The 22,557-nt window shown below is 43.1% G+C and overlaps 2 protein-coding genes across 3 annotated transcripts; both read left to right on the forward strand.

Moving 5' to 3' along the window:
* Positions 1–302: 302 nt before the first annotated feature.
* On the forward strand, positions 303–10,458 carry ART4 (ADP-ribosyltransferase 4 (inactive) (Dombrock blood group)). Of its 2 annotated transcripts, none has more exons than XM_065415174.1 (3): positions 303–986; positions 8,080–8,797; positions 10,367–10,458. In XM_065415174.1, exons 1-3 carry the CDS (start codon positions 915–917, stop codon positions 10,456–10,458), a joined length of 882 nt encoding a protein of 293 aa, XP_065271246.1. In that variant the 5' UTR covers positions 303–914. The 2 variants fall into 2 exon arrangements, with proteins under 2 accessions (XP_065271246.1, XP_065271253.1); XM_065415181.1 differs by having other exon boundaries at positions 899–978.
* A 6,918-nt stretch (positions 10,459–17,376) lies between these two features.
* SMCO3 (single-pass membrane protein with coiled-coil domains 3) lies at positions 17,377–22,320 on the forward strand. Its single transcript, XM_065415190.1, has 2 exons — positions 17,377–17,435; positions 21,194–22,320. The coding sequence occupies exon 2, from the start codon at positions 21,195–21,197 to the stop codon at positions 21,870–21,872; it is 678 nt and encodes a 225-aa protein (XP_065271262.1). The 5' UTR covers positions 17,377–17,435; position 21,194; the 3' UTR covers positions 21,873–22,320.
* The last annotated feature ends 237 nt before the right edge of the window (positions 22,321–22,557 follow it).

Below are 22,557 nucleotides of genomic sequence, written 5' to 3' on the forward strand. Positions count from 1 at the left end.
GCAACTTTGGCCATATTTGGCTCCTTTGTTGGCAGTCTCATCCAGGGAGGTCAAGAATGGTGGTCTTTTGTTTGGTGAGGAGCAGCTGGCAAGCAGAGCTTGGTTGTGTGGCTGAGTCAGGCACATTTCACAAGCAATATATTCATTTAAAAATATATTAAAAAGGACTAGAGTGGGATGGGCAGCAGTGTTGTTTGAGAGGCTAGGACAGGGTGGGGCAAGAAGGGAATAGGCAGCTGTGTTATCTGTCGGGCCAGATGGGTTCTGAACCAGAGAGGCATCTCAGTTCTGCCTTTATCAGAACCCTACATTCCTTTAATGTTGTTCATTAAACTTTTGGCTGGAGATAGTTTGCTTCACTCAACCTCATCTTGTCATGTAAATCCACAGAAGAGAGCTGTCTTGGGTGCCTCAAAGGTCTGAGTCTCCTCTCACTTGAGACTAACAACGGGATTTGAACAGGGCCTGGCATAAGGAACCTTCATGAGCCAGAAAGAAAAGAGAAAAGACCATAGGAAATCTCAACATTAAGTGAACTGATAAAGACCAGGGAAATGCATAGCGACTGGGACTGGAGTGGAGGAGAAACTGTCATTTAAAGGACCCAGACCATTTCTTTTGGACATCTTTTGGACATCGGAGCTATTACTTTCGATATGTCCTCGCCTTGGTTCTAAATTACTGTCCTCCAAACTGCAGCCTGAGTCCGATGAGTGATCCCAACTCTGGGAAAGGCAAAGAAAGAATATTGACTCATATCCGAGTGTAAATTTCACACAGCAGATTTGTTGGAATTCAATTTATGACACTAAAAGAGAAATGAGCAAAACATCCATAAGAAAGAGAGGGTAGCCCCATCTTCTGGTTCTGTGGGAGTTCAACATCCTGTAGCAGATCTCCTGGTGGACTCTGGGATGACAGCTGATCTACTGAGCTTCCTGCTGTTGCTGATCTTCTCCCTGCTGAGGCTGATGAGAGGTGACAAGGTTGTGCTTTATTTGAAGCTGTGAAGTTGCTCAGAGAGTGGCTGCTCCAAAGCCCATTGAGGATGATGGCTGTATTTCCATTCTCTTCAATGGGCTTTGAATCAAGCTTAGCATGAGAACTACTTTGCTTTCACTTGCTTTGTTCCATTTCTCACCTTCTCTAACCCTTCTGATTGCATTGTTAGAAATGCACTCCATTTTCAAGTCACATGTTTTCCCAGAGAATGTTTGTGGTTGGGCATCAAGGAAATGCCCCAATCAGTACAAAGAATGAGGAGTATTTGTGGCACCTTAGAGACTAACAAATTTATTTGGGCATAAGCTTTCGTGGGCTAAAACCCACTTCATCAGATGCGTGGAGTAGAAAATACAGTAGGAAGATATGTGTCAAGTATCAGGGGGTAGCCATGTTAGTCTGTATCTACAAAAACAACAAGGAGTCTGGTGGCACCTTAAAGACTAACAGATTTATTTGGGCATAAGCTTTCGTGGGTAAAAACCTCACTTTTACCGAAGAAGTGAGGTTTTTACCCACGAAAGCTTATGCCCAAATAAATCTGTTAGTCTTTAAGGTGCCACCAGACTCCTTGTTGTTTTAGTAGGAAGATATATATATATATATATATATATATATATATATATATATATATATATATATATATATATATATATATATATATATATATACAGAGAACATGAAAAGATGGGGATTGCCATACCAACTCTAACGAGATTAATCAATTAAGGTGGGCTATTATCAGTCTCTACACAAAAGAATAAATGGACACAAATCAGACGTCAAGAACTATAACATTAAAAAAACAGTCGGAAAACACTTCAACCTCCCTGGACACTCAATTACAGACCTAAAAGTCGCAATTCTTCAACAAAAAAAGTTCAAAAACAGACTCCAACGAGAAACTGCAGAACTGGAATTAATTTGCAAACTGGACACCATTAAATTAGGCTTGAATAAAGACTGGGAGTGGATGGGTCATTACACAAACTAAAAACTATTTCCCCATGCTAATTTCCCCCCCTACTGTTACTCACACCTTCTTGTCAGCTGTTTGAAATGGGCCATCCTGATTATCACTACAAAAGTTTTTTTTCTCCTGCTGATAATAGCCCACCTTAATTGATTAGTCTCATTAGAGTTGGTATGACAACCCCCATCTTTTCATGTTCTCTGTATATATATATATATTCCTACTGTATTTTCTACTCCATGCGTCTGATGAAGTGGGTTTTAGCCCATGAAAGCTTATGCCCAAATAAATTTGTTAGTCTCTAAGGTGCCACAAGTACTCCTCGTTCTTTTTGCTGATACAGACTAACACGGCTACCACTCTGAAACCAATCAGTACAATCTTTCTTAGATGGTACAGAGATGTTCTTGGTAATTTCTCCATCCCATGTGACTGTGTTTGGGATTCTCCCAAAAAATATTTCAGATACTATTGGTAGAGAAGTTGTGTCCCAAAACAGTGAGGTCCATGCTATTAATTCCACGGGCCCAGTCAGTGCATTAACTTAGGGGCCCTTTTCCAAGTGAGGGGTGAGGATGAATGTTCATGGTGAACTGAATGTCTACTTGTAGTCAGCCAAATATCAAATAACTGGATATAGTGTTTGTCCAAAGCCCACTTAAAAACCCAACAGTGAAAAGAGCAATCAATGATATTATCACATGCATTATACTGATGTTTGATTACAAAAGGTTTTCAGGGATAAGAAACATTATACACAGTTAATCAGCTGCACAACCACACAAACAGAATACACTAGATATTATTTTCCTGTTATAGGGCCCAGTTATATTGTATATAGTAGAGCCCAGGAGCCCCGGCCACAGACCAAGACCCCATTGTGCTAGACGCAGTCTGAACTGGGAAAGTGGCATACCAGGAGGAAACACAAGGAGGAGGATGCAGCAGGGGAGGCCTCCTGATTCTTACTGAGGAAGTAGGGCAATCCACTAGTTATCTTAGGTGCCTGTACATGAATGCAAGAAGCCTGGGAAATAAGCAGGAAGAATTGGAAGTCCTGGCACAGTCAAGGAATTATGATGTGATTGGAATAACAGAGACTCGGTGGGGTAACTCACATGACTGGAGCACTGTCATGGATGGTTATAAACTGTTCAGGAAGGACAGGCAGGGGAGAAAACGTGGAGGAGTTGCACTGTATGTAAGAGAGCAGCATGATTGCTCAGAGCTCCAGTATGAAACTGCAGAAAAGCCTGTTGAGAGTCTTTGGGTTAAGTTTAGAGGTGAGAGCAACAAGGGTGATGTCGTGGTGGGTTCTGCTATGAACCACCAGACCAGGAGGATGAGGTAGATGAGGCTTTCTTCAGACAACTAATAGAAGTTTCCAGATCACAGACCCTGGTTCTCATGGGGGACTTCAATCACCCTGACATCTGCTGGGAGAGCAATACAGAAGTTCACAGACAATCCAGGAAGTTTTTGGAGAGTGTTGGGGACAACTTCCTAGTGCAAGTGCTAGAGGAACCAACTAGGGGCCGTGCTCCTCTTGACCTGCTGCTCACAAGCAGGGAAGAATTGGTAGGGGAAGTAAAAGTGGGTGGCAACCTGAGCAGCAGAGACCATGAGATGGTCAAGTTCAGGATCCTGACAAAAGAAAGAAAGAAGAGCAGCAGAATACGGACCCTGGACTTCAGAAAAGCAGACTTTGACTCCCTCAGGGAACTGGTGGGCAGAATCCCCTGGGAGCTTAATATGAGGGGGAAAGGAGTCCAGGAGAGCTGGCTGTATTTTAAAGAAGACTTATTGAGGGTACGGGAACAAACCATCCCAATGTGCAAAAAGAATAGCAAAATATGGCAGGTGACCAGCTTAACAGAGAAATCTTCAGTGAGCTTAAACACAAAAAGGAAGCTTACAAGAAGTGGAAACTTGGACAGATGACTAGGGAGGAGTATAAAAATATTGCTTGAGCATGCAGGGGTGTAATCATGAAGGCCAAAGCACAATTGGAGTTGAAGCTAGCAGGGGATGTGAAGGGTAACAAGAAGGGTTTCTTCAGGTATGTTAGCAACAAGAAGAAGTTCAGAGAAAGTGTGGGAGCCTTACTGAATGGGGGAGGCAACCTAGTGACAGATGATGTGGAAAAAGCTGAAGTACTCAATGCTTTTTTGCCTCGGTCTTCACAGACAAGGTCAGCTCCCAGACTGCTGCACTGGGCAGCACAGTATGGGAAGGAGATGAGCAGCCCTCAGTGGTGAAAGACTTAAGGACTATTTAGAAAAGCTGGACATGCACAAGTCCATGGGGCCAGATACAATGCATCCAAGGGTACTGAGGGACTTGGCTGATATGATTGCAGAGCCATTGGCCATTATCTTTGAAAACTCGTGGTGATTGGAGGAGGTCCTGGATGATTGTAAAAAGGCAAATATAGTGCCCATCTTTAAAAAAGGGAAGAAGGAGAATCTGGGGAACTACAGACTAGTCAGCCTCACCTCAGTCCCTGGAAAAATAATGGAGCAGGTCTTCAAGGAAACCATTTTGAAGCACTTGGAGGAGAGGAAGGTGATAGGAACAGTCAACATGGATTCACCAAGGGCAAGTTATGCCTGACTAACCTAATTGCCTTCTATGATGAGATAACTGGCTCTGTGGATGAGGGGAAAACAGTGGACGTGTTATTCCTTGACTTTAGCAAAGCTTTTGATACGGTCTCCCACAGTATTCTTGCCAGCAAGTTAAAGAAGTATGGGCTGGACTATAAGGTGGATAGAAAGCTGGCTAGATTGTCGGGCTCAACGGGTAGTGATCAACGGCTCAATGTCTAGTTGACAGCCAGTATCAAGCGTTGTGCCCCAGGGGTTGGTACTGGGGCCTGTTTTGTTCAACTTCTTCATTAATGTTCTGGATGATGGGATGGATTGCACCCTCAGCAAGTTCATGGATGACACTAAACTGGGGGGAGAGATAGATACTCTGGAGGGTAGGGATAGGATACAGAGTGACCTAGATAAATTGGAGGATTGGGCCAAAAGAAATCAGATGCGGTTAAACAAGGACAAGTGCAGAGTCCTGCACTTAGGACAGAAGAATCCCATGTACTGCTACAGGCTGGGGACCGACTGGCTAAGCGGCAGTTCTGCAGAAAAGGACCTGGGGATTTCAGTGGACGAGAAGCTGGATATGATTCAACAGTGTGTCCTTCTTGCCAAGAAGGCTAACGGCATATAGGGCTGTATTAGTAGGCGTATTGCCAGCAGATTGAGGGAAGTGATTATTCCTCTTTATTCAACACTGATGAGGCCACATCTGGAGTATTGCATCCAGTTTTGGGCCCCCCACTACAGAAAGGATGTGGACAAATTGGAGAGAGTCCAGCGGAGGGCAACGAAAATGATTAGGGGGCTGGGGCACATGACTTATGAGGAGAGGCTGAGGGAACTGGGCTTATTGAGTCTGCAGAAGAGAAGAGTGAGGGGGGATTTGACAGTAGCCTTCAACTCCCTGAAGGGGGGTTCCAAAGAGGATGGAGCTAGGCTGTTCTCAGTGGTGGCAGATGACAGAACAAGGAGCAATGGTCTCAAGTTGCAGTGGGGGAAGTCTCGGTTGGATATTAGGAAAAACTATTTCACTAGGAGGGTGGTGAAGCACTGGAATGGGTTACCTAGGGAGGTGGTGGAATCTCCATCCTTAGAGGTTTTTAAGGACTGGCTTGACAAAGCCCTGGCTGGAATGATTTAGTGGGGGTTGGTCCTGCTTTGAGCAGGGGGTTGGACTAGATGACCTCCTGAGGTCTTTTCCAACCCTAATCATCTATGATTCTATGATTCTAATATTGATCAGCATGATAGGCAGTGATCTCAGCACCCCAGCAACCTAACCATTGCCAAGTGTTAGCTTGCATGATTAGTCCAACTGGCTCCATTAGGATGAATGATATGAATACAGACTATTCATGTGATTTAGGATTTGTCAGATCTGGAAGATATTTTTTTAATAATTTGCTATGGGACTGTTTTTATCCCACATTATGTAAAAAGCCCTGCAGATAGAACATCTACTTTGATTCAACAGGGCTAGAGCTGGCTGAAAAATTGATTTTCCATGCTATGAAAAATCATGAAATTTTGATACTTTTTTTTTGTCCTGAATCAGGACAAAAAGGCAAAATTTCAACATTTTTCGCATCATGCAATTCCAAAACAAAGAAAAAAAATTTTTTTCAATTCAATCAAAGCATTTTGTTTCAATTTCAACCCTTTTTAACATTTAAAATTCAAAATAAAGTAAATTTTGAAATGAAAAATCAAAACTTATCATTCTGAAAATGTCAAAATGTTCCATTTTGATATTTTCAATACTTTTCCCCCCAATTTTTCCCCTCAACAAAATGTCATTGGAATCAATATGAGTTTCTGGAAAATGTCAGTTTTGGTGAAAGGGCATTTCCCAATAGACAACTGGACAAAAAAAAAAAAAGAAAAAGTGCAGCTAGCTGTAAGCAGGGCACCAGGAAGAAATTCACTTCTCTAGCAGGGCCAGCTCTAGGCACCAGCGTCCCAAGCATGTGCTTGAGGTTGTTGGGGTCCACTAGGCATAGCTACCAGGTAACTCAGGGGAGTAGAAGGCCAAAAGAGCCGATGAAGCTCTTCTGCTCTGGGTCTGTAAGCCACAGTGACTCCATCTTGTGAACTCTCACCTACGTCTATGCTAACTGCTTACATGCTCTGAAGCAGGCTGAAGCAGAAATGTATTGGTCAGCGTTTCTAGCAGATGGCTGCAGTTTCACTCACACTAGCAGAAATAATAGAGATAAGGAGCGAGGGAAAGGAGGGGTAGTTAGTTTACAGGCATCTAACCCAAGGTCGCAGAGACTGGGAAAGTTTTCTCACAAGCTTATGTAGAGCTTATTGTAACTGTTGTCTGAAAGGGAGGGGTAAGGGGGAACAGCCAGACAAAGAGATGTATGCAAACAGTTTGGAGTATAAAAGGTAAAAGTTGTTTGTATTTGTTGCACTGGATTTGAGACATGCTGGTCTCCTAGTGCCATTTCAGAGCTCTGAAATAAACTTAGCTTGCTTTCTCCCCTCGGTGTCTTTATTGGTGCCAAGCACACCGGGCAACGAACCGCTGTTTGCCTTCTCGAGCCCTTTTGGGCGGGCAACAGGGCGGCACTTTTCAAGCGGTGGTACTCCGGCCCTTTTTGTTTTTGTTTTTTTGCTTCGGCGGCGGCACTCCGGATTTTTTTTTTGTTTTTCGCCTGGGGCGGCAAAAAACCTGGAGCTGGCCCTGTTCTCTAGTGCACTCCCACAGCATTGCACAATTAACATATTGCATTATGGGTTCCTTCACTTGCCGCTGAAGCACTTGCCAGGCAGCGTTAGGCGACCAATGGTCCACCTGACTACCTCGGTCCACCTACCTACTTTCTCATTAAAAGGGAGTGGAGACACTGGAGATATAGCTATTTTCATTCATTAAGGGGGCTTCTTCCACTTGTCAGAGCTGAGATGAATTGCTGCACATGGGTCTTTGTGCATTTGAACTGGCTACATGCAGAAAGCCTCACAAGTAATGTCCTCACTGCACCCAGTGCAGAGAACACAATGTCAAAGGCAACTTCAGAGCCATAGCTCTGAGCTGACTAGCCCCTCACTTCAAGTTTCTGAGTCTGTCTAGAACCTAGGTGGAGTGTTCTACCACATCCCAGACCCCAAATCTATAGGAGACCAAGTGAATGTTCCTTTCTCCAGCCTGTTAATGTGTCCTAACCTCTTCTCCTCTGGCTATTGCATGTATTCCCAGCCTACCTAATAACTCTCCTCAGGCTCCAATACTGAGCTTCATGAAGTGAAATAATGGTAGAATCCTGGTCAATATTCACTCACAGGGAAACTGGTACAAAAATGTGCAAGGTTGCATATGTGCTGTTGACAAGCTCAAAATGACTGCAATATTTGTCTGCCACACACTGTGCTGTGAGCTTCTAATGCTCCACCGTGCACTCTAGGATCTCTGTGGCAGGACAAAAACAGTAGAGACAATCTGATTTATTGACATACACATACACACAAACTAATAGGGACCCATTCTTTATGTTGCAGGCTGTGTCCCACATTCTCATGGATATGGCACCAGATTCCTTTGATGACCAGTACCAGGGTTGCCGTGAGCAGGTAATGGAAGAACTGGACCGAGGAGACTATTTCCAAAAGGAATTGGGTAATAATAAGAACTATTCCAGCATCTGGGAGAAAGCAAAGCTGGTCTGGTCAAAAAGGCCAATGGCTCTGCTAAGGGAGATGCAGGAGAATCACGCTGTAGCCCTCCTGGCTTACACCATGAACACCTCGCTGCACTCTGATTTGAACTGGGCTGTGTCCAGAGCTGGGACATCCCCAGAGCACTACAGACACAGCTTCCCCTTCAAATACCTCCACTTCTACCTGACTACAGCCATTCAACTGGTGAGGAGATGGAAGAGTGGCACCACAAGAAAAAAGTGCTACCAGGTACACCGGGGGGTAAAAGGCCTGTATTTTGAGGCTGAGTTGGGCACCAAAGTGCGGTTTGGCCGCTTCACCTCCACTTCACTCCTCCGGAAGGAAGCCCGGAGATTTGGGAATGAAACAATATTCACCCTGAAGACTTGCTTAGGGGCAGTTGTGCAACGCTTCTCCCACTACCTCTCCGAGAGGGAGGTCCTCATCCCACCCTATGAGATATTCCAGGTCAGAAACTTCAGCCGAACACCAAGTGGTAACTGGCTGTATCTGCTCTCTGTGGGAAATTACAGCCAATACAACTGCCAGCTCCTGAAAGGTACTGTATATAGGAACTCTCATAATGGAGACCCAGGGTGGTCTTGACAGGCACCCTGAGAGCTCACCCTGCTGCACCACATCTCATGTTTCAGGCCTAATATCTTCCCTGGGGCAGAGGAAGCCAGGAGTATCCTTTGACTGAGTGTGCACTGTCATGTGTTTTCTGGCTGCTATGAAAGGTGTGGGGGGAGGGCAAGGGAGAAAGTAGACATTTTGTTGTGTATAGGTTAAAGTTCTAACACAGACTGCTGGCAAAGGAACCTGGGTCTAACCAGGTGCCATTCCTTCCATGCTTCCATTACTCCCACCTACATTCCCTTGGCAAAATCCCAGCATGATGCTGGAAATAGCTGCCAGAGCTGCAGAGCCACCTACAACAAGGGTCCCAATGTTGCTAACAGTGGTGCAGATTAAACAGAGCAACAGTTAGAGGTTTGGGGCGGGGGGTTGTAAGAATTACAGTCTGGACGACATTTAATTGACAAACAGTCAGAAAACTTGCATGTGGATCAGAAGTCCTGGCTGGAGCAGGCTGTGGTTCCCTACCTTATTGGAGAGAAGGAATAAGTACGTTGCACATCACGGACACGGGGCTCTTAGTTTTTGTCCCAGGACAATAATAGTCAATGCAACCTTTAAGCACAGAACACCATTCAGAAAATGAAAGCAACTGCCTGGTACTAAGACAAAATGGTAGGTAGACTTGAAGCATGGACTGATTCTGTTCATGAAGTTGACAGCACAGTAGCAAGTTGCTGCTCCAGTGCAGATCTCAGTCAATAAGAAGGGTCCTAAACATTCCTTGCTAAGTCCTTCCAGGACTGTGGTAGGACAGACACCAAAAAAGGCAGCAATCCACAGAGAGAGTGACCTTTTCATAGTTCACTCTCTCAATCAGCTTCCATTATATATATACTGGGCACTGTATGTATGTTGCCTTCTGTAATTGGCATGTAAAACCAGTCTTTGTTTAGCTGCAATGATAAAGGCCTGTGTTTTTGGAGGTATGGGACCAGAATTTTAGTCCCAGCTCAGCAGGCACATGTAGTGTAGAATGGCAAGGCGAAGGTTTCTCAGTAGTTAAAGTTGCATTCACAGTGCCATTGTAAGTCTGATTTTGATTCCCATTGAAACGCCAACAAAACCAAAAATCTTTCACATTTTAGGGCTAAATCTTATTGTCAATTAGAATATATTCTGGAAATGCTGATTAAGTGGGTTTTGAGATTTTTTTACTTTAATATGGCTCTGTAACAAGGTGGCAGATTTTTATTAACTGTGTTAGAAACCTGCATAAATCTGATGAGTAAAATCTACTTACTCATTGTGCCAGGTGAGGTTTAATTCCACCAGGATATAAAGGAGGTGGAAGAGATTCTCTGGACAGAATTAGAGTCTTGGACAGAGAGGTCTCTGCAGGGAAACCTTAGAAACAGCCAAGTCTGAGCTGAGGTTTATGTTGTGCTATTATTCCAACTACCGATACAGTCAAACCTGAGGAAGGAATAAGTTGTGCATTGAAGTTCTAGGCTGAATTTCTAAAGAACATCTCTTGATTCTTTTGCAGCTTCAAGCAGCAAGAACTGTATCCACAGTCCTCCAGTCACTGCCTTTCTTTCTTGTGTGATCAGTGCTTTCTTCTACTCCACCAGGCAATGACTCTTTCCCTGATCACAGAAGGATTCATGTGCTGCGTAAAAAGGAATGAGTGATGGGTGCGAGGGATTTACAGCTAACCAGCCACAGAGGTGCTGAACACCTCCTGCGATTTTACCTCTAACTCCCCCTGACTTCAATGAGTTAAGGGTGCTCAGAATTTCAAAGGAGGTGTTTAATCCCTAGCAAAATCAGGCCCTTAGGTGTTCATTCAAAATAGGGATGTAAATAGGGTTTAAAAATAGTAACTGTTTAACTTATTAAAATTCTATTGGTTAAACTGTTAACCGTTAAGCAGTTCACATAGGCAGGGAACTAGGGGTGGGGTTGAGGGTGCTGCAGCACCCCCACGTTTTATGCGGGGCTCCACTGCCGACTGCACCCGGGATCCTGGCTGCAGGCCTGGGCGCGGAGCTCTGCTGCCTCCCCGTGCCCAGGGTCCTGGCCCCAGGCCTGGGGTCCTGGCCGCCTCCCTGGGCCCGGCATCCTGGCTGCCGGCATGCCGGCCTCGGGACCAGCATGCCACTGCCGCCTGCCCAGCACCTGGGGTCCCAGCTGCTGCCCCATGCCCGATACTCCGCTGCCTCCCCATGCCCAGGGTCCCAGCTGCTGGCTCTGTGCCTGGGATCCCAGGACCCTGGGCGTGGAGGGCAGAGGAGTTTAATCGTTAACTGAAACCAATAAGACTGTACTTATCGGTTAACCGGTTAACCAGTTAAACTTTTACATCCCTAATTCAAAGTAGGAAGATAATGGGTCTGTGTGCTTACTAAGAGCACGGCAGAGACTCCAGTCAATTTAGGTACCTAGTCTGCAAGGCTTTGGATACAACCATACAGTAGGAACTCTTGAACCACTATTTGTATTAGCATTTTTTTTGCAGGTCTCAGTAGGTCCTCTTGAGTTAGTAGTAATAGCACCCTCTGGTGGCCAATAAGAAAACACCAGCAAATTCTTACGAAGGTTAATTAGAAATTGTAGAGCCTATTGGGTTGTGTCCATTTTAAAAAGAGGTTGATGTTATTAAATACATATATATTTATATTGCTCTATTTTTTAATTTGTAATATCAGTGATAGAATTCACATCCCATACTGAATTCTCCTTCCCAGTTTAACTATGTTCTTTCATAACTTTTAAAGGTTAATTTAGCATTCCTGCAAGGCACCAAGGCAATAATTCTGAAATCCTCTAATCCCACAACAGCTGTAGCATGTTAATGCAAATTTCCCTCTCATACTGCCTCCCTCCAATATGCCTGGAGGGACCACATCTTGGAGATGAGATTGTTTTTTAGCTTCTGTCCCATTTTGTCCTTGGACTGAGCTCAGACTACCAACCAGATGATAAATTATGATAATTTAGTTTTGTAATGTAGACATCTGACCACCAAGTACTGAATTGAGATTCACTAACACATTCTAGATAGGCTACAAATAGCCATCAGGTGGCAACAATTTTCAGCCAGTAACTATCAACCTGAGCTGGCATGGAACTGGTGATCAAAAGGCAAGAAGTTCCATATTCTATGCGCCATCCCCCTGACCTATTCACTATGCACAGAGCTAGTTGTCTATATTATAGACTTGAACATAAAAGGGCCTAGCCCTCTGACTCCCCACAAACTGCTGATTGATGAATAGATGAATATAAAGAAGAAGTTAAGGAGAAAAGCTTTCTGCAATCTGTGGATGAACAGTACTATACAAGAACTAAATTCTATTTTTATTCTCTTTAAAGTCAAGTGGCTAGCAAGTGCCCTTCTCCAGCCCACACCACTATGCCCATGCCCAGTCTAGTAACTTTGCTCCTTTTCTAGCCCAACATGTTGGTTCTTTCAGCAGTTCAGCAAGTAAATCCTCCCCCAGCCTACCTCACTCTATCTCCTGTTCAACTGAACCACTAATTATTTTTGTTCCTAGACTATGTATTCAAATCCCTCCTCCAATCTACCCTGCAGTGTCCTTTCGTATCACAGATCTTCCCCAGCACAGCAGCTGGGATTCTCCCCAAACTGTCTAGGTGACTCACTTCTGTTTCAGCTCACTTGCTATACCCTTCCTCCATTTTAACAGCTGTGCATCACCTTTTCTCTTCCTTTAAATTTTCCTTGTGCATCTCAGGTGATGTGTTCTTCCAGTAACCTGCTCAATATGCCTTTCCTCCAGACCATCAGCTGTACCCCTTCTTTAGCTCACCCTGTTGAATCTCTCCCCAAATCACCTCACCAGGTTCCTCCTTCAGTTTGCTCAATGAACTCCTCATCAGGTCTGCTTTACTAGACTCTTCCTAAACCTGGCCACCATGTTATTCCTCCAGCCCAGGCATTACACACTTCAAAGGCAGCAAAGTCTCTTTTAGGTTTTATTTTGACTTCAGAAGAGAGTTACAGAAAACAAATTAGTTTCTGAGGTCATACGTAGGCATGAAATATGGAAGAGCTTCCACAACCCCCTTTCATCAATTATGTTTCTCTGGTTTACTTGCCCCATCACAAAGGTTTAGTCCCCATAATACTTGCACTTATACAGCACCTTCCATGCAAGAATCTCAGAGTGGTAAACATTCATTCATGAATGTAGCCTCACAATGCTTCTTTATGATAGGGAGAAAATATGCCAATTTCACACAGAACCTGAAGTAAAGAGAGATTAAGTGAATTGCCCAAAAGTTGCACACAAAGCCTCTGGCAGAGTACAAGATTATCTTTCACTCTACTACAGATTATCTAGTTACTTCTCATCTCAAATCACAGTGATTTACTATTCCCAGTTGGTCAATCAGATGAAAATCCAACCATGATGGTTAACCTCCCAATGACCAATACTATCATAGCTTATTTTGAATGAGCTAATTCCTGTTAGCTAGCCACTATAACCTGACCTGTCAAAATGAATTGTTGCTATCAGAATAATCTAAAAAGCTTGCCCAGAAAGTTTAAACACACTTATTAAAACAGATACTGTTTCAGCATTTTGATTCTTAGACCTTTTTCCTGGTTACATTAGTTTCCTGTTGATTTTTATTTATCAAGTTTTTAAATTAACAAAGCAAGAAGACTTCACCTTGCCGCCTTAGTGCAATGCTCAAATCTAGACACTAAAAGTGATTGCAGAAGTTATTGTGGAATCAGCAATTAGCCGCAACCTTCTCTTGTTCCTTTGTGCAACTTCCCTTGTTGTAAGAAAAGAAGGAACAGAAGCATATTTCTAACACACGAACAATTGCTGTATTGATCATTGCAACTTGTCTGTTATCAGTGAGATATAGACCTCAGCTAGTTTAACAATGCACTGGAAAGATTCACAAGATGGTCTCAGCACTCTGACAGCCTCCTCCAGATAGTCTGCAGCTATTTTCAGGGTGTTTGTAGAAGCCTGTCCCCAAAGGACAGCCTGCAAGAAATTGGAAATTGAGAAGGCAATTGATGGACTGCGAGGTCTAGCTTCTTGAATCCTACTCCCTGAAGGGCTGTTCTCAGTGACAGTTGGGAATATTTTGACAATTTCATTGTGGCCCATGAGAAGGTCAGCCACTTGAAGGGACAGGGCAGGGGAAGTCACTAGATGATGAATGGCAGACTCTACAGACTCAGGGAGATTGCTGTGTTTCAGTAGCACAGCAGCGATTGGACCACTGATACTTCCTAGGACTCCCTTATAATTTTCATAAAGGTCCTTCACAACAGTAATCTTCTCTTGCAGAGAAGTGATGGGCCCAGCAATCTTAGCATATAAACGCTGGCTGATGCTCTGCTGCACATCTTTGTCTTTCATTTCCACAACAGCCTGCATCTCTTTCAGAGTACTGATCAGGAGCTGAAGGTTCTCCTTAATGCTGAGGTTTTCCTTCACGGTAATGATGGGGAAGCTGGTGCCAAGGTGCTGATTGAGGATTCGAAATATTGTATTGGTGGAAGAGACATATATGTATATGAAATCATACAGAGTCTGGCTGGCTGCGAGCACCCTTTGTTTATCTCTCTCTGTACCAAAGATGGACAACATTTCCAGAGAAGAGATTTGACACTGAAAAACAAATCAAAAGACACAGGTGAGGAATCTAAGAGGTACAGTACTTGTATCCTGAGCTATAAATCTCCAGTAATAATACCATACAGTTTTTTTTTTCAAACCAGAACTACAGTACAACTCCTCCTAAATAGTGCATCCTCCATTAGCCTCTACAGTTCATGTGTCTTATTTTCTGGGTCAAATGTAGAACTGATGTAAGCAGGTGCAACGCCACTGATTTTGATGCTTACACTTGGAATTAATCTGACCCTTTAAGTGTAAGCAGAAAAGTGGAATTAAGAGTAGGAATGAGAACATTCCTCTTGAGGAAGGACAGCTTAGCTATTTATTGTTAGATTTACTATTAGTCTTTGGGAACTAATATACCTGTCTTCACCCTTACTAGATGTAATTGTTTTGGCTAAATCTAATATTTTTTCCCATATGTATATACTGTGTGTGCCACACAAAATTAAAGCATGGTCCTCTGTGGAGGAAGCAGAAGGGTACTCGGTCCATAAGGGCCATTCTTCAGTTACAGGCCAGAATGACTCAGGACTGGGAGTCAGGCACACTATTTCTTCCTTATTCTGGAGCAGTGAGCATCTTCTCAGCATGCACGTGTTTCTGAATGCTGTAATCCTGATATCCAACTAAGGTTATATACACATCGCTTAGCCAGCATTCCACAGCTCTTGGTAGGTTGAGGCACAAGCAAACTCACTGATTGGGCTTTCATTTTATCATTCTTTTGACTGCTAGGGAGAAACTGTGCCCTACTTCTTGCACAGGGGTGGTGAAGAGTAAGAGTTTCTCTACCTGTGTTAGCCCCTTTTCAAGTGCTAGATCCCCCCCTCTGGTGCACTGAGATGTCAACAAAAAAGATTAGTGATGGGCAAGCCAGACTAAATCTTTTCCCCAAACTCAAGTGCTCTGAAAGAGTTGTGATTAACATTCTTTAAACAAAAAAGTCAGGCATCCCTGAATTTCCTGGTTTGGGCTGTAAGTGGAAGTTCTGAAAAACCATGAGAAAGACAATTTGTGTGTTCTGTATCCCAGTAGAAACCACCAGTTATCTCCCAAGAAACTCTGTGTTCTCTTCACATTCCCAGTCTGATTTTTAGACTAATACAGTTCAGATAAGCATCTGAATTGAAAAGAAATGACAATTTTATGAGGTTTCTCCAGTACTAATTTTGATCTATCTCAAAAGGCCAGAGGGATTGTTGGATGTGTATTTCCTGCTCAAGAAGGGCTCAACTCTGCTTCCTTTTAAATCAGTTGCAAATTTCCCTTTGACTTCAGTAGGAGCAGAATCAGGCCTGAAATGTGTTATGTACTTCTGTAAGATAATATAAGTTCTAATAATGACTAAAGAACTATTGGTAATAAAATGGAAACCAAGAAGAATTCCAAGCACTGTATCAGTGGCTGGCATGTGGGATTTATAAGAAAGAAAATATTTTTAAATATTAAACAAATTTTAAAATATTTACAAATATGGTATTTCCTAGTGTACATGGAGGAATAACTGTTCATTTCTTGTTAAATGATTGCCAATCACATTCTAACCTATAACAGGGGGGAAGGATAGCTCAATGGTTTGAGCATTGGCCTGCTAAACCCAGGGTTGTGAGTGCAATCCTTTAGGAGGCCATTTAGGGATCTAGGGCAAAAATCTGTCTGGGGATTGATCCTGCTTTGAGCAGGGGGTTGGACTAGATGACCTCCTGAGGTCCCTTCCAACCCTGATATTCTATGAACATGAAGACTCCAGAACAAAAGGATTAGCACTGACCAGAAGCCTTATGGATGTAGTATCAAGGAGTTGAATTTGGCAGGAAGCCCTGCACAAACTGAATGAATACTTAAAGGGAACAAAGCTTAGGTGATGGTATCTCCATATCAGTGAGAGACAAAAAGGCACATTCCTGCACCCCATCCACTAGGGATGTGATATCATCGGGTCTTGCAATCTAAACTAGATGACCCTGGTCAGTACTTGAATGGGAGATTTTAAAATAAAACAAAAATCAGAATGTTGCACAAAATTAGTGCTTATGTAGTTAGAATTTTCTCTCTGTGCCCATTTCTTGCACACCCAAAACTCTAAAGTCAAGAGGAATTTTGTGCCCTGATTCTGTATTGAACCAATGTCTCATCATTCAGAAGAAAACCAAACTGGAAATTATGGATTAACCTTTCCCCACCTGGCAGTAGAACAGAGCTTTTCCTGTCATTCTCAGAATGTATCCATTTTGATTTGAGGAAGGGCCTATCAGTTGGTGTGGCCCTGGTGATTGCATCTGACATACCAGAGGTCCCCCTACCCCAAGTGTGATGCACGGGACTGAGTCTGTCTTTTTGTGAGACTCCCAGCATGGAGTTTAAATGGGATTAGTGTTGGAGTACAGACTGCCCTGCTGTGACAGAAGCTTGTACTACCAAGCAGATATGTTGTGGTATATACTCTTCTATTTGTGTTGGACTGCCCATGACTTTTCTTTTGGAATTCACAAATTTACAGCTATAGCAACATTTAGCAGTTTGTGATTATGTTTGGAGGGCACTCAAATTTATGAAGTATATATTTTTAGAAATATTTTTGATGGAACAAGCGTAAGATTCATATGGATTTGTACTGTACCTGTTCCTTCCATAAACAGAAGGCTACAGGTTCTAGGGTTGTGAATCAAATTATTTTACCAACATGAAATAAACTAACCAATTTTAAAATTGAAAGGGGGATGGAGAAACAATGAGCTGAGGCTGGGTATAGAGACCAGAGAGCAGCGTTACACTAAAATAATCTACAAACCAGGCAGGCAACAGGACCCAACTGAAGCAACAATCCCTGCAGACCTAGGTCATCACATTCCACCAGAAACAGCCAGAGAAATCCAGTGAAAAGAGAATTCACTGTCCTGCACACCTACAGCTGATTACAGAGCTCTGACTAAAAAGCAGGTAGGTAGCCTTTATGATTTACTGTGTAGAATCCCTTAAAAATATTTCTGTTGGGCTGCAGAGGCTGACTTACAGTATGCACAAAGATTTAAATAAATATATATGGACAGCTTGGCTATTTGACTATAGAAGTAATATAACATCATCTGAAAAGTGTCAATGCCAAAGAGAGAGAGGGTTATGATGTTCAGAGGAGGTATAATAGGATAAACTGAAATAATCCTAGATTGGCCAGCGATAAAGAATATGAACTAATAGGCCTCTTCCATCTCTTACATTTCTATTATACTAATGACATTCACAAAAGTTGCACTCCATTCAGCACATTTCATCCTCTCCAAATTTCCACAATACAGTACTAACCAACAACATTTAACAGAGAACTCATTAGAGGGAAAGCACCCAAATACCACTCTGAGTCAGAAAGAAGCCTGCTCTCTATTTTCCTTAGGTAGAATTGATAAGAACTCATACCTGCTTTCACAAGGCTTTGTTTCAGTTCAGTTCACGGCTTTTCATCAAAATCATAAACTCTTAGTGTACATGAACAATACCTCCTCCATCCTGAAAGGAAAAAGAAGCATGAGTTGAAGTGATTGCCCTATTTTTTTTTTTTGAGAACTTCAAAAGAAGCGTGTGAAGGAAATGCAGTAGATGTAATATATTTGGATTTTCATAAATCAATGTACATTTTCCACACAATGTTACTAATTATATAAATTCCAATTGGCTTGTGGCGGAACACGGTCACTTGGATTGAAGGCTGGTTGAAGGACGACTCAAAAAATTATATATAGCAATGCATCTGCTGCGGAAGGGAGTGGTGTCTAGTGGAGTACCACCAGGTAGGTGACAGCTGATTCTAAATTGGCAAGTGTTGCAAAAACTAGTAAGGACAGACAAATGATATGAAGGAGCCTAGTAGTAGAAATAGCTACTGATCTACCATATCTTAGATATTTCTGAGGTGCCTATCGTTGTATTATCTAAGCACCAATAACAAAATGAGACTTATCTTGGAAAAAGGCAGGCTAGTACACAAAAATAACCCCAAACCCAGATTGTCAATGAGAAGGAGGATAATACAAACACACAAACCAGAAAATCTATACACCCAGGGATGAAGGTGAATAGCACACTAGGGATGATTTGTTAATGTAACACAGAAGCAAAAAAGGCCAAGAAATGTTAGGCTGCATATAAAAAGGCAACATGTCCTGGAGCAGGGGAATAATACTCCCTTCTCCATGCTTCAGTGCTAGAAAAATAGTGACAAACCGGAGACTGTTTAGACAAGAACAACACAAATTATTAGGGGGGAGCCTGTAGGGAAAGATTGAAATAGCTAAAATGATATATTACAGCTTGGTTAAGTGATAACTAAGACCCAGATTCTGCCTAGCCTTTACAGTGGTTAGGCCAATGTAAGGAGCCTGTGCACTCAGGTAGAATTGCAGACCTTGCAGTCAGGGGAGCAGTGTCTGCTCAGTTCCTACTTTCCCAGGCACACAGCATTCCCAAAAGAAGTGTGAGAGGAGATGGGGCTATAGTATTCCCACCAATTGCACTGGAGCAGGACTGACACACAATGGGGACAAGGTCACTACCACAAAAGGGTGTGGAAGTGTGCCTGGGGAGTTCACAGAGAGATTTTATCTCTGAGGCAGGATGCCTCCTGGTGCTCCAACTAGGGCAGTGCAGTTAAGCATCACCCCATTAATATGGACAGTGCCTAAATGGCATGCGCTAACTATAAATTTGGGACAAGATAACCATCTTCAGATATTTGATGGCTGGAGAAAATTTCTGTGGTGATAGGGAAATAAACAGGAATACTGAGATCAAATTAAGAAAGTGAACATTTAGGTTAAATATCAGGACAAAAATACAGTGAGATATATTAGGTGATGTGTAAGGTGGTATAAGTTAGGCCTTGGCTACACACACCATATTAAATATTCCAGTATAGTTAAAGCCATACATCCCCCTACTGTGACTAATACTGGTATAAAGGTGCTTATTCCAGGATTGCTTATTCCCCTATGGGAACAGGAATACTTAGGCTCTGCAGAATTCAATTTTTATTATTTTTCAATTTCAACAATAATGACTTTTATTTTTCCAAAAAATGTTTATTCTTAGTTACAGGAATTAAGGGGGGATAGGGTTGGGGTTAGGGCAGTGCTGACAGCAGGGGGCTCCCTGTGCAGTCGAGGGGCCCAATACATCCGTGCATAAGGTGTGGGGGATGCTGTGGTCCTGGCCAGCCAGAGCAGAGATTCCTGGCCCTGCAAGGAGGACGAGGCCCAAGCCACAGGGTGCTGCTGGACAGTTCCTGCCCGGATAACCTCTGCACTCCTGGCTGGTGAGTGAGTGGGGCCATGACAGCAGGGCTGCAGAGCGCTCCCTCTATGACTGGCTGTGAGGCCGGTGACACCCGATCTCTGTAGGCACAAAGCGCGGGGAAGGCTGTAGTCCTGGCGGGGCAGAGCAGAGACCGTTGGCCAGGGCCGCAAAGAGGAGGATGAGCTCTCAGCTGTGTGGGGGAGGCCACCTGTTGCTGAATGACTCCTGCATGGAGATGGGAACTTGGGGGCAACTCCTCCTCCTCCTCCTTGCAGGTCTGGCTGGGACTCTCTGCTCTGTCCCGCCAGAACCGCAGTCTTCTTCACACTGTGTGACAGCATGGATTGGGTGTTACTGACACCAGCCCCAAAGCCATGCAGGGAACCCTGATAGCAGGGCTGCAGAGGGCTCCCTTTGCTGCTACAGGACCCGTGACACCCGAATCCTGGAAAGGCTAGGTGCAGGAAAGGCTGCAGGCCTGTTGGGACAGAGAAGAGACCCCCAGACCCAGCACTTCCAGCTGGTGTGACAGCAGGGCTGTGACAGCGGGGCTGCAAAGGGCTCTCTTCACTGCCACAGAGCCAATCACACCTGATCCCTGGGGCCACAGGGTGGGGGGAGGGAAGGCTGCACTTGTGCTGTTACCAATGGCTATTTTTTCATTGATTTCAGTGTGTCAGCTGAAATAAATGTTTAGCACCATCTATCCATTGTTATCCAATCCTGCCAAGCCTAACTATACCGGTATAATTGTGTCCACACTAGTGGTTTTACTGTCATAACTATTTTGGTAATGTGAAATTATTATATTGTTACAAAAACTGTGTGTAGAACATGCTTTTGACTTTGACTTTCTCAGATTCCCTTAGACTTATTTTATACCAACTTGCTAATATGTGAGTAAGTGTAAGGGAGTCAAGTCAGTTTAATTTATGGACCAAAGAACCAGAAGAAGGTATATGCTACAGGAGGGACTAGTCTACTTTACCTTAAACTTGTGCCAACACTGGTCTGTGAGCTGCTTTTCTTGCTACTCCCCTCTCTTCTAGACCATTGGTGGAATGATTTACACCTACTCAAATTCCCTTGCAGTCACTCAGATTCATTTATTGGGCTAAATTCAAGGGTGATGTCAGTTCACAATGCTAAGCAGGTATAAGTTTTAGGAAGTCTATTGTGGTGTAATGTATATGTTGGACAGATACAGAAGTTGCAAATGATGTCGTCTTAAGACTACTTCAAGACATACTGAGTCACACCTCTGGATTTGACTTGTTGGGTCTAAAGTGAATCACTGACCTAGAGGCTCTGTATCCCAGTTCCCAATGCAATCCAGTCCCCTTCCAGTGTTCTGGGTTTTAAAGATGGGTAACAAACCTTATTTTTCCTCTCTCTGCTGCTCTTCTCTGAAGAATGGCTCTGAGTGACCTCCTCTACCCAGATAACCCGAAGAGACGTCAAGAAGTGATCCGTCTGCACCAGGAGCTGCTAGACTGCATGTTGGTTAATTTCCATGCCACAGACGAACTGATTGCAGTACTGAATACACACTTGGGGTGCACAATTGCCCAGATTAAGATGGAAAAAGGTGGCACCATCAAGGAAAACTGTGACATTATCATCCAAGCCATGAGTGAGATCCAACGGGAAGTATGGAAGATTGACAAAGAAATGAAGGAAATGCTGGAGCCAATGCTGTACCAAAAGCTTTATGATATCAAAGAGCCAGAGATGGAGAAAATTGCAATAGCACACAAAGTTTTTTCGATTGTTCTAGGAGAAGCTACTTCCATTGCTGGTATGGTAGCTGTAAAACTAGTTGGCTCAAATATTATAATTGTTGCTGTTAACAAGCTGGTCACTCTGCTAGCCCAGATTGGTGCTTCTGTCCTTGGAGGTATTGGCATTGCCATTCTTGGGCTGGGTATTGACGTGATCCTCCAGGCCATCCTGGGAGCAGTCGAGAGGGATCAACTTCTGGCAATTGTTAAAAGTTATGAGGAGCATCTGGCCGAATTTAAGGCAGCCTCAGAAAAATATCAGCGTGCCATAACTGAAGTAACTTCTATGGTGAAATGTAAAATTAAATGAATGGCTTTTAATGTTCTCTCTGGCTGTCACAATGACCACACCAATTATGCTTATATTAACTTTTCTGATTCTTTATGGTAGAGTGAGCGCTCTTACTTCTTTTTTAGCAGCACATAAGATAGCCATGGAAATGGGGGCCTTGATGGCTCAGGAGATTAGCACAGAAATATACCAATAGGTAATTGGTTCAAGCCCACTCCAAGTAGATAGTGTATGACAGTACCTGCTCCAGAGATCTGGTAGCTTATGTGAACCAAGTTGGTTATTTCCAATCCACTTCCAAATGCTCAAAGTACAAAAATCACCGTCATAACTATCACTAATTTCTACAGTTTGGAAAAAGGCCAGGTTTACATTAGACACTGTTGCTGGATTAGTAATGTCAGTTAGGGACATGATTTTTAAATGACATTTCTGTACCACAAGAACCCTAGTGGAGATGTAGTTATACAGGCAATAAAATAAAATAAAATAAAATAAAATAAAATAAATGTTTTTGCTGAAATAAGATGCATCTACAGTAGGAGGGTTTGCTGCTGTAACTATATTAGCAAATGTTTTCTAATGTAGATGCATCTTATTTCAGTAACCTTTATAGGGGAAGATCAAGAAATATTTAACTGCTATTTCCTGTAACTATTGTACCAGATTGGTGGAACCATCCAGTGCCCATCTTAAAATAAAT

This window comes from Emys orbicularis, chromosome 1 (assembly GCF_028017835.1).
Source record: "Emys orbicularis isolate rEmyOrb1 chromosome 1, rEmyOrb1.hap1, whole genome shotgun sequence".
In the NCBI taxonomy this organism is placed as follows: Eukaryota; Metazoa; Chordata; order Testudines; family Emydidae; genus Emys; species Emys orbicularis.